Consider the following 12,436-nt stretch of genomic DNA (forward strand, 5'->3'; position numbering starts at 1 on the left):
CGGGACCGGCGAGACGGGACTTCAGCCCGGGAGAGAGAATGCGGGAATGTCGGCACCGCAGTGTGCAGTCAAGGTTTCGAGGCTGAGAGAATTGGGGCTGCCCAGCCTGGAGAAAGAGGGCTCCTTCCTCACCACAGCACATTCCACCCATCTAAAGGGGGCTGCAAGAAGGCTGGAAAGGGACGCATTACAAGGGCAAGTAGGGATAGGACAAGGTGGGATGGCCTTAACCTAAAGAAAAGTAGGTTTAGAATGGATATTAGGAGAAAATTCGGTACTGTGATGATGGTGAGGCACTGGCACAGATTGCTCAGAGAAGCTGTGGATGTCCCACCCTGGACAGTGTTCAAGGACAGGTTGGATGGGGCTCTGAGCCCCTCCATGGTCCAGTGGAAGATGTCCCTGCCTGTAGCAGAGGGGTTGGAACTAGGTGACTTTTAAGGTCCCCTCCAACCCAAACCATTCCATAATTCAGTGAAAGTAAGCCCAAGTGTCACTATACATGGAGAGTGGTATATAATAACGACAAATGACTTCTTAAGCAAGAAAAGCAAAAGAAGCATTTTATTGAAAAACTGAACCATATTTATAGAGTGGTTCACAAGCTTCAAACAGGACAGTAGTTCATTGGACAGTAGGAGAAAACATTTCTTGTCATGTACATCACGAAACTGTATCTCAGTCAACACCAGGTGTTAATTTCTGTTTATTAATTCCTTTCTGTTTACCAGAAAGTTATCATCCTGGGAAAGGCTCAGGCCAGAGCTGAGAAACTGTCTCAGCCTGGGAAAAAGCCTCCCAGCCTGAGAAAGAGAAAAAGAACTTAGAATATGAGAAAAGGCCTGGCAAAATTCTGCCTAAGCCTTTAGTGGTATCCACACTCAAGTATTTAGGATTATTTTACTGTAATGGATGAAACACCCAGGGGTGTAGGGGAAGGGAGTCACAAGTCAGCAGGCATCTTGGTGTGATACAATGCACTGAGCAGAGTGTTCCCGAGTCCCAGGTTTTACTGGGAGATGGTGGAAGCTTTGCAATGAGACTCAGTGATGGAGAGAATAAAAGAGGTGAGCAGACTCTGGTGAAAATCCCCCTGGTACTGTTTGCAGAGGTGGAAATCAGCGAATTGTATTGAACAGTTCTGAGCCAGAGCACACCTGCACTGCCAGGTTTTCCTGGGATTTATCAAAGGCTCCCAGCTTAATGACTGGCAACAAAACTGGCCTGGGTCACAAGAGAGAGGTGGGAAGTGCAGCATGCAAGGAACCCACAGAACCCTCTTGTTGGCAGAATGGGAAATAGGCAAATTGCCACTAAGGTCTTGGTAAATTGAGGATATTTTACTTCTTACTTCTGTATCCTAGATTCCCTGCTACTTATATTCCCTCGGTTCACTTAGTTGATGTTGTTTTCTCTTTTGATGTTTGTGCCCTTTTTTTAAATGCACTGACTCAGTGTTTCCAGATGCAGATGTGTATGGCTTTTCTTAAGAACTTGGGGAAAACTTTTTTTTTCCCAACTTCCTGGGGGACGACAAGCCAGTCAAGCCTGTTTTAAGTGGTAATTTTATGAAACCTGGAACACTAGTGCGCTTCACAACATCTGTCAGAAATGTTACAGCTACACTACTCTGAGTCATTTCAAGAAAAGGGCTGTCTTGTGCAATTTGGGAAAAGTAGTATGTGGTCATATAATTTAGGAATTTAATAGAATGTGCGTGCCTTGGAGCAGAATTATATTGCATCTATGAATGTAATGTTATCACTTATTAACCTTAATGGCATTTTGCCTCTTTTAAATTGTTATCTGACATAGTTGCAATGAATTGTGAAATATATTACCTGTTTAATCTTGAGAGCTGAAAAAATAATACAGATTTAAGAAAATTCAATCAAATGTTGTATATATATATATATATTCAGTGTAAATATATATCAATATTACCAGTCTCCTGCATAAATAGTTAGCATTATATAGATACATGACCAGATAAAATGCAGCTATTTCTTTATTTAACTATCTTCAGCAAGCTTTTTCTTAATTAATAGAAATGAATTGATCCATAATACATATTTCTTAATTAATTTCTAAAGAATTATTAATATTCATAAGCATATTCATCTACTATTGCTACAGATGAGTTGAGTCAGATTTATATGAAAATACAGAACTCCCTTGTGATAAAATGACATGCATAACGTATCAGTTCACACTCATTTTATTTCCATCATGCCCATTTTCAAAAATGATTGTGGCTTGAAAAGTCACTGGCAGGGTTTCTACATTGCACAGCTCAAAGGAGAAAGCATCTCCCTGTGATTTATTGTGTATCTTTCATCACTGTTTTCCTGTTCTCAAAATTCCGGTTCAAAACATCAAGCTGTGCTCCAAAGAGACATCAGCAGTGAGATGACACTCTGTTTTCTTTCTCTTTCCATTCTCATCTTGACAAAGAAAACAGACTAGGCATGTTCTTCAAGCCAAGCCTTTATCCTGACTACAATGGAGTCGGTTATGATTCATCTGGAGGTGTTTCTCTCCCGTGACAGTATAAAGGACTCTTTCAGACGGGCTGCACTAATGCACTTTGCCTATGGCCTGTTGAAACTTGAAGCACTTTTTCTCCTGTCTAAAACAAGCTCTGGAGTGTGCTGTGCTGGCTGTAAATGGTAGAGGCTGTAATGGAATTTTAGATTTTCATTTATTGTCCAGTCCAAGTGAAGCTGGTATGTGAGGAAAAGGAGGTTTCTAGACTATAAGTGACAGATATTTGACTTGTATTTTGCTCTTGGCTTGTGGACACTGGCTGGGCTAAGGGTATAAATCTTTGAATTCCTTTCTGCAAGGGTCTTAGATCTAATTTGCTACAGAGCTAAGTTTGATGAATATGAACATGATGAACATGCTCTTTCTTCCATGAAGCTCAGTTGGTAAATACAAATGTAGTTACGTGTTCCTAGTCCTAAATGCGTCCCCATACTGAACTCAGCAAAACCATGTACTCGTATTCCTGCTGGTAGCCTCAGAGAGGCACAACATTGAATAGGCCACTATTTTTTCTTTTATTTTTCCCCTAAAAATAGTGTCAGGAAAATTAGTCCGCAAATATCAGAGGTTTACGTCCAAAAAGGAGACAGAGGAGTCCTTTTTGCTTTATTCGAATAAAGGGAGAGGCCATGGGGCATTCCCCTGGGATCTCTCAAATTTTTGGAGGACGCAGCCTGCCTTTTTATCCTATTTTCCCGGCCGCTTTTCCCTCTCTCTTTCCCCACTGGCTGAGGTACTTGAGAGGTACAGACTTCTCAGAACGCCTAATACCTGAGATTCCCCTCTAATGTATAACCCTCCCTTTTAATTTTTAATTCTTGTAGAATTCATAGTTTTCCCCTGTTGCTTCTTTCATCTTCCAATATCCAATTTCATTTATCAGCAAACCTGCAGTTTGTATGTAAAGGCAAATCTGTTTTTCCATTCACCAATCAGTGGAATCCATCCCATTGTTTCTTTTATCTCTAGGTGCTAGCCTTATCTACCCTCAGATCCACAGCTCGTTTGTAAAGACAAATCCGACTTTCGTCTTGAAAGGGTCTCTGAAGCATCCGATGAGGAGCAGCAGCAGCAGCCCTGCGGCCATCACCTTGCAGTAAGACTGAACTCTACCGAGGTGATCTCTGGACATGATGATCAAACAGAGTTTTGTATGCAGAAACATTGGACTCATCCCAACTCTACACCCTTTGGATGTTGTTGTTAAAAAGGGAGGGGATTGAAGAGGAGACGGAAGGCAGCCAAAAACTCTATTCCCCTCCCTTTTCCCCAAAGTCATCTGATTTCCCGAAAATACAACCAGACTGGTGCGCTCCCCACGGCAACTTCAGCCAAGAGGATTGTGCAACTCTTTCTGGGAATTCCCCTTCCAGCCGAGAGCTTTCAGTCCAGCATCTCACGCTAGAGGGAAGGCTGGGAAGCCGCATCACACAGATAGAGGGTGCTGCGATACTGCGAGTTAGAGCTCCCTTCTCCAGAACTCAGCTTTGGGTGCGTTTGGAGGAGGGTGTGCACAGGAAGAAAAAAGAGAGAAAGAAAAGCGAAGGGAAGAGACAAGAAAACCAGACGTGAACTATGGAGAGAAGGTAAATTTTGCAGGCATCAGAAATGAGAAAGGAGGATATTCCCCAGTGTCGTTGTCTGACAGCTAGAAGAGTCAGGACAGGGTGCTTCCCAAGCCCAGGTCTTAGCATGATTTTTGAGGTGCTGCGTGCTTCTGGGGGATGTATTCTCTATCTTGATTTGCCATACACTAGCATGGTGTCTGCATTCACTGGTGGTCTTGAGAGGAGAGAGTGAGCACTGGTGAGTACCAAGACAGAGGTTTTGCCCTTGTGGGTCTTAGCCTCCCTTCTTGATGCTTGGGTTTGCTCTGTGCAGGAAGGGACAGAGATATAAACTCGCTTTTCAGGCAAAATCTTGACCTAGTCTCCCCAAGTTGAGGTTTTTCGTGCTTAGCAGACACACAGACACACAGGCAACATTAACCAATCACTGTTTTTTGTCCCAGAGCGTAACTCCAAAGTCCAGTCCCTGAAGTTTTTTGAGAGAGGAAGAACTGCATTTTCCAGATGTGGTGAGTTGCAAAATCTCAAGGTTTATTAGTAATTGCATTCTATAAATCATGTGTTTTCACTGTAGGACTACTGATTTTCAAATCTGAGTGCATCTATAGCCCAAATAGCCTCCAGAACAGGACAATGAATAAGGAAGAGCACTTGTGATCCCTGCGTTCATCTCCTGCAGCTTTACCAGCTCTTACAGAGACTGAGACAAGCAGAGAGCACAACTGAGGTTGTACCCCTTTGTGAAAAGCTACAGGAGAAAACCTCACACAGCCACAGCACTGGCCTTTGAAACTCGGGAGCCAGGAGCTCTGCTGTGGGCTGTGTGCAGCATGTTGTTCACTGGGGCTGTGCACAAATGAAATTGGAGAACACTACTGCAATGTCACCTTCCTTTCTCTTTCCTCAGGTCCTTGATCTTCTTCTGTCTCCCTGTCTGGGCTGACGCGGCCTCTATGTATGGAGAGATCTTGTCACCCAATTATCCTCAGGGGTATCCCAATTATGTGAACAAAACTTGGCAAATCCAGGTCCCTTTGGGATATGGCATTCACCTTTATTTCACACATCTGGATCTTGAGCTATCACAGGACTGTGAATATGACTTTGTGAAGGTACTGTCCATGTCCTTGAGTGAAGCAAGGCAGATTAAAGCACAGAACAGCAAAGCTGTGCACAAAGCTCAGAGCTGGGAGAGGAATTATGCACAGCCTTCCTGTTCTGAGCTCCAAGAACTCTAAATGACTGGGTATATCTCCACTAGCAGTCATGAAATCAATTCAAATTTGCTTTGTAACCATGTGAGTGCTGTCTGCAAACTGAGTGTCCCGTTGATGTTTCTCATCCCATGTTTCTCCATGTTCTTAGGAGAAGTCTTCTTGGTCATCACACTGCTATTGCAAAGCATATTCCTAGCCATTGAAGTGTAGGTGTAAAAAGACTATTTTCTTAGGGCAGTCATTGTCTGTACCTGAAATTATTTGGAATTAATCGATGAGTGGACATAGATGATTTATTGTGAACAGCAATTGATTGGAAGGGATGGAAGCTGAAAACAATCCATCTGTGTAGGGACAGTGGCCACTCATATAAAGTGCTGTGGTCCCTTGCACCGCAGTTTTTTTATGATCTATGCACCACAGATTTCTTAAAACCAGCTCTGCTGTGTGTTGTCTCACAAAAGATCAAGTACTTCCCCACAAACAGACAGAAACAAGACCATCCTATCCTGCCATAGCTCTGTGTGAAACAGGGCAGTAAGATCAAGTGCAGCACCAGGACACCTTCAAGGAGGACCAAGGTGGGACAGAAGGATGAGTATGCTCTGTTATAACCTGTGTCCTTTTGCAACAAACCAAAGAGCTTGTTGGGCTGCTCTGTGGACTGCCATGGCTGGTTTGGCTGCTTTGAAATACATTTTGGTGGGGTGTTTGTACAAGTGGGCCTGAAGAAAGGATGTTAGCAGCAAACAGTGTGGATTAATTTGTATCTGAGAGATTAAGACATGTATCTCACTGGGAAGACAGTAGGAGGGAGCCCTCTTAAAGTGTCTTATGAACATCATGAAACTGGCTCTCCCGGGGCTCCATTCAGCTGCACCAAAAGCTGAAAGACTCAAGTGTTGGTAATTCCACATCGCAGTGGCGAGGTGAGGTGTCTCTGAATCCTTCTGCAGATCCTGTCTGGTGGCTATGTTGAAGGTGTGCTTTGTGGGCAGAAGAAACCTCGTGCCCCTGGCTCCCGGATTGTGGAGGAATTTCATGTCCCTTACAACACCCTCACTGTGACATTCCAATCAGACTTTTCCAATGAGGAGCGTTTCACTGGTTTTGCTGCCTATTATATTGCTGTGGGTAAGGTTAAAACAGCCTCCTCTGAATCTCTCTAGTGTCCAGGCTGGGAGGAAAGATGACAAAAAGGGTTTTTCTTACAGAATGCCTTATTTAAAGAGATCTCAGCAGACAGAACTGCATTCTAGTATGGCCAGTATAAATACTGTCTTAAAGATGCCTTTTCCTTGTTGTCCACTAGTGTTTACTTCAATTTCTCCTGCCCTCAGGGCCTTCTCCTAATTTGCCTGATTCATCTTTTCACACTTGCAGACTTGGATGAGTGCATGGATTTTGTGGATGAGCCCTGCAGTCATTACTGTAATAATTATATTGGAGGTTACTTCTGCAGCTGTCCACCAGATTATTTCCTCTATGAAGACAACAAAACTTGTGGAGGTAAGAGATGTGCATAAGCTGTGGTCAGCAGCAAGTGTTCATTTAGGCCAAGTGAGATATTGCACTTGGAAGACTTTATCAAACTTCTCAGCCATTTGTGACAGGTATATTTTGGGAGGAAGAACCCATAGCAGTGCAAATCTGAACTTCAGTAGACAATGGTTTGGGGAATTTCTATTAACACATTCTTAACAATTTTATTTTTATTTCTGTGTCAAGAGAATTAAGAAACTACTGAACGATGTTCTTGAAAGACTATGATGGAAATCCTTCTTAGCATATTGCTATCTGTGAATCCTTAAATCTCTGACAAAACAGGGAAGTTCCATAAGGACACAAAAATCACCAAGGGCCTGCTTGGCTTGAACCAAAAAGTTGCAAGGTCACAAATGGTGCATGTTGAAAGGAGTATAATATGCGGACCTGAGCATGAGGAAAGGAAGCCTAAATCTCAGGTGGAGGATAAAAAGGACTTAAAGTCCCTGACTAACTGGACAGAGAGTGGTCCTGGCTCCAGTTTCTTGGGAAGATGCAATGTTGTGACATGGTTATTGCAGGTAGCTGGGCAGACTGGGAGAGTGGTGGAAGAGGGAGAGCTTGTCACGTGCATACACGAACCATTTCCTTTCTGAATCCTACTCGTGTTCCTTCCTTAATCCTAGTGAACTGCAGTGGAAATGTCTTCACTGAGCCAACAGGGGAGATTGCCAGCCCCAACTATCCCAACCAGTACCCGGAGAACTCTCGGTGTGACTACAGGGTGGCTCTGAGCCCAGGCTACTCCGTGGTGCTGACCATTCGCAGCGGGGACTTCGACGTGGAGCCAGCCGACTCCAGCGGCACCTGCCACGACAGCCTAACAGTAGGTGTGCAGCTCAGGGAGCTCAGGAGTCAGGGTGCTCTGAATCTCCCATCAGTCTCCTCATATTTAGGAGACTTTGGGACTGCTTAGCTTCATTTTCAATTATGTTGTCTTTTGGAGTTTGTGGGAATGCATTTGAATATGTATGCATTGAGCGTGCATTTTAATAGCTCTCTCAATACATTTGGCATTTCTCATTTATTCTTGTTTGGTATTTTCCCAGATTGTCTCTGGAAAACAGCATTTCGGTCCCTATTGTGGCAGCAAATTCCCAGGTCCTCCTGAAATCAAAACCGGGAGCAACATTCTTGACATAATCTTCCAGACCGACCCCAGCACACAGCACAAAGGCTGGAAAATACGCTACTATGGGGACCGTGAGTAATCACTTGGGAATGTGTTCACTCTGCTGCTGAGCTAGGGACAGGGCTTGTTCCAGGTCACACTCATGGCACAGCAACGTGTTAACATGTTCACTGCTGCTGGTATTGAGTAAGAGTATGCCTGCTTAATAAGGGAAAAAAAAATCACTGGGGAAAAGGAAGCTGGGAAGTGGCAGGAGAGTAAATCTTGAACCAGTTCATCACTGATTTCCACTTATCTTTTCAAAGCTGTAACCTGTCCCATGAGTGTCATCCCCAATTCTGTTCTTCACCCAAAGAAGAACAGATATATCTTAAAGGACATTGTGGAGGTGACCTGTGTGGAAGGCTATGAAATTGTGAGGGTAAGTATATGCCCCCTCTAGCCCACTCAGCAACATCTCGAGGCCATTCCCACCAGGGGTCCTGTGTACTTTGGGAAGCCAAAGCTTTCAACACAGCAGTAGTAGGAGGAAACCTCTTCCAGCCACTGCAGTATTTTGAGGCCCCTCCATTGGAGCACCTGTGTCAGATGTATTTCATGTCCAGAGACTTATGTGGATGATGTGGTTTTTTTCCTAGGAACGAGATAGTGTCACAAGTTTTCTCTCCAGCTGTCAGGAAAATGGTGTATGGAGCAACTCCCATTTGAGCTGTGTTCGTAAGTGACCTGTGTCTGTATTGTGGGAAGGGAATTGGAATGATGTGTCTAGGCTCCAGATCCACAGCATCTCCAGATTAGGAGGATGCTGAAGTACTGGAATGTGAGCACAATGAAGGGACAGAGAAAGTAGCCCCCATGACTGTACAGGGATTAGAGAAGCCAAGTGGTTCCCTATCATACAACATAATCATATTGTTGAGAGAGAGTGCCCTTTTGATTGTATTTGATCCATTTTGTTCCTTCTCTGCAGCTGTGAACTGTGGTGATCCCCCTCCTGTTGGCAACGCCCAAGCCTCCTACGTCTCTGCACTCCGCGAGCCTCTGTACACAGCTGCTGTCCGCTATGAGTGTGAGGCACCCTACTACACCCTAGAACACAGAGGGCATGGTGAGCATTGCCTCTGCTACACACTCACATGCCTTTGGTTAAAGGCCTAAGGAATGGTTCTGGCACCATCATGGGGCTGGGATTTTATGCTGTCAGGTCCAGACTGGTGTGGGGTTGCAGGCAGTAGTTTTGTGTTGCCTCTGTGTTTAATACTCTCTAACAATGCCTGGGCTGGTGACCTTAGAGGCACTAGCAAGTCCTCTCTCCATTTGCCTTGTAAGTGAACCATGCAGGTTTTTGTCCCATGTAGCACAGAGCTCTGGTGGAAAAGCAAAGGACTCAAGAAATCTGTTAGATGACGTTTCTCCCAAAAAAAGGGATAGAAACACTCTGGTAGGGAGACAACAGCAATATTTACCAAGCTGTACTTGCTTTGGAAATCAGAAGGTTGATATATTATACACAGTAGTGTTATTTGCCCTGCGTTTATCTCGATTGTGTCCTTATGGAGCTCTTTTCTCTCGTGTTTTCCAAGAGATATATCAGTGCTCAGCCAGTGGAGAATGGGTCAATGAAGAGATGGGAACAAAGCTACCAAAATGTGTCCCAGGTACTACCAAATGCTGTATGTGCATGCAACATATTAAGAACACTGCTTCTTTCATCTCTGTATTTTTCTTTTCTCAATTTCCAGCTGATAGAGAGAATTTTAAAACTGTATACTGTTCAGTTTACTCTCATGGAGGAGGCAGCATGACTTGGCCTAATTGTACATGATGTCTTTTCACTCCTTTAAAGCCCCAGATCCTCGCTGACAAAGTACAAGATCCAGGTGGAGGAGATTCAACTCTCTTAAAAGTTCAGTCACAGCTTAGATAGTGCTTTGGATTATAAAGTACACAGTGAAAAAGGCAAATTGAAAGATAAAGCTCAGGGAATTTACTGTCCAAGAGGAGGCTACAAAGAATAGGAAGCCAAATTCTTCTCAGTGGGACACAGCAATAAAAGGAAATGACAGGCTCGAGTTGCCACAAAGGAAATTCTGATTTCATCTAAGGAAAAATGCTCCCCCAGAGCACTGGAACTGCTGTCCATGGAGGCTGGCTAATCACCCTGGGAGATGAGCAGAAGCTACCTGTCAAAGCTCCTGAGTAACCTGGCTTTGGAGTTAGGAGGGCAGCAGGGAGGGCAGTTAGGGAGGAACAGGTTGAGCTAAAGGCACTGAGAAGTACCTTCCAGCCTAAATCTTCCAATGATTATGTGAAATTCTTTAACAAATTCTGCTTCATGCAAATTAGAAGCTATCTGCTGGCTATAGTTCCTTGATCTCTGATTTTCTGTCTAAGGATTCAATGCAAACAAGGCAATGTGGTAAGAAATCAGTTTCTTAGCTATGTTAGAATGACTGGTCTTACTTATGTCCTTATTATTAAAATTCTCCAAAGACCCACAGATAAGATCTGCCACTGCTTAAGATTTTACATAGTTATAGGATGGAGAGGCAAAATGGTAAAACATCAGTGACAAACCTGAACTCTTAACCTGAGAGTATCTGGAGTTCACAAAAAAACCAAAAAAATTAAAGAGCAATGCCATATTTCTAAGAAATCAAACAAGTATTTTTTCAAAGACAATCCTTTTATCTGTAGAGCATAATTCAGGAAAGGAAAAATGTCAACTAGAAGGCAATTAAATTGCAAACTTTGACATACCTAGCACTGTCAGGGTGACAACTGCTTTCCAGAAAACTGAATTTGAGAATGAGCATTTTAAATATAAATTGAGTGTTGATAATATTTTTTTCTAGAATTTTCTTTGATTTCTCTGTAAATACTAATTGCAACATCTGTGGCGTAAAATATAAACGTAGTTACTCAGATTGAAAAAATTATTTAGGGGACACAGGCAGGAGGGGACTTCTTTAGCAGTACCAAAGCACCCCGTATTTGTAACTCATCTTTCTCCCATCTTTCTTTGTCTCCTTTCTAGTCTGTGGGGTGCCCAGTAATCCCATCCGAGACACAGGAAGGATTTTTGGAGGCACCCGTGCCGAGAAGGGCAACTTTCCCTGGCAGGTGTTTTTCAATGACCCCAGGGCAAGTGGGGTGCTCATCTCTGACCGGTGGGTGATGACTGCAGCTCACGTGCTGGAGGGATATGACAAGCCCACCATGTACGCTGGTGTGACCGATGTTCGCAGAGAATCCCTGAAGTGGGAAGCCGAAAAGCTTATCCCAGAAGCTTCATTCATCCATCCTGGTTGGAAGGAGGAGCCTAGTGAAACCAGGATCGATTTTGATAATGATATTGCACTACTGAAGCTGAGGGATCCCGTGAAGATGGGTCCAAACATCTCACCCATCTGTCTTCCTGGTAAATCACCTGAATACGAGCTGCAAGAAGGGACTCTGGGCTACATTGCTGGATGGGGCCGGAGAGAGAAAGGAAGACTCCCTGGTGATCTTTGGAAGGCCCAGATTCCCGTGGTGAACATGGACCAGTGCCGGTCTGTGAAACCAGACTACTCCGACGATTCTGTCGTTTACATATTCACCGACAACATGATCTGTGCTGGTGGTGGCAAGGACAGCTGCCAGGGGGACAGTGGGGGAGCCTATGCCATCCAGGACCCTCTGAACGCCACCCGGTACTACGTGGCGGGGCTCATCTCCTGGGGGCCCAAGTGCGGCACCTTCGGCCTGTACACCAAGGTGGTGCGCTACTTGGACTGGATCGCAGACACCATCAGCAGGCACCAGGAGGAGGAAGCCTGGCAGAAGTAGCTGTTTCTCCTTCCAGCACAGTCAGCCTTGCTGAATGTGATGGCTGCATGTTTGGGCTGGCTGTGACCCTGTTCACTCGCTGTGTCTAATGGGCAATATAATATACAACACTTTATAACTCATCGTGTCTATGCTGAATGGAGAGACAGGAGTGTGGGTCTGTTTCTCCCACTGTCATCATGTCTGGGAAGGGAAATTCTCCTTCTTCCACTCATAGTAGTGTAAAAAGCAGACATTACTCTGAATAAAGAGACTCCTTCTGCTTACTTTCTTTTTTTTTATCTATCCTATTTTTTCTCACTTGGAGAAGACCTAGCTGTGCCCCATTGAAACCTTGCAGAGAGGTTTCAATGAAGATAAGAGGGAATAATGTTTGGTTCCCAGGGAAGGTTCAGAGCCTGGTTTTTGATTTATGTATTTCTTGACCTGTTCAGAATATGTAACAGCATTAAAGAATGTCCAAACTGCCTTTTGTGCAATGTGCTATTGTGTCTGTAATGTCTTTTTTCTTCTCAGACTAGACCTAGTTCTCCTTGAAACTCCCTAAATCAAGTGTCAAATCATATTCTGACCCTGCCAGCTTTCATCAAGCTAGG

At 44.0% G+C, this 12,436-nt stretch overlaps 1 protein-coding gene across 1 annotated transcript; it reads left to right on the top strand.

Annotated features, from left to right (window-relative positions):
- The first annotated feature begins 3,937 nt into the window (after positions 1–3,937).
- On the top strand, positions 3,938–12,308 carry C1S (complement C1s). The gene is made up of 12 exons (XM_056504518.1): positions 3,938–4,133; positions 4,559–4,624; positions 5,023–5,227; positions 6,289–6,466; positions 6,716–6,841; positions 7,504–7,703; positions 7,927–8,080; positions 8,315–8,430; positions 8,648–8,726; positions 8,980–9,117; positions 9,593–9,667; positions 11,047–12,308. Exons 2-12 carry the CDS (start codon positions 4,620–4,622, stop codon positions 11,838–11,840), a joined length of 2,070 nt encoding a protein of 689 aa, XP_056360493.1. The 5' UTR covers positions 3,938–4,133; positions 4,559–4,619; the 3' UTR covers positions 11,841–12,308.
- The last annotated feature ends 128 nt before the right edge of the window (positions 12,309–12,436 follow it).

The sequence above is a fragment of the Oenanthe melanoleuca genome, chromosome 1 (genome assembly GCF_029582105.1).
Source record: "Oenanthe melanoleuca isolate GR-GAL-2019-014 chromosome 1, OMel1.0, whole genome shotgun sequence".
NCBI classification, from domain to species: Eukaryota; Metazoa; Chordata; class Aves; order Passeriformes; family Muscicapidae; genus Oenanthe; species Oenanthe melanoleuca.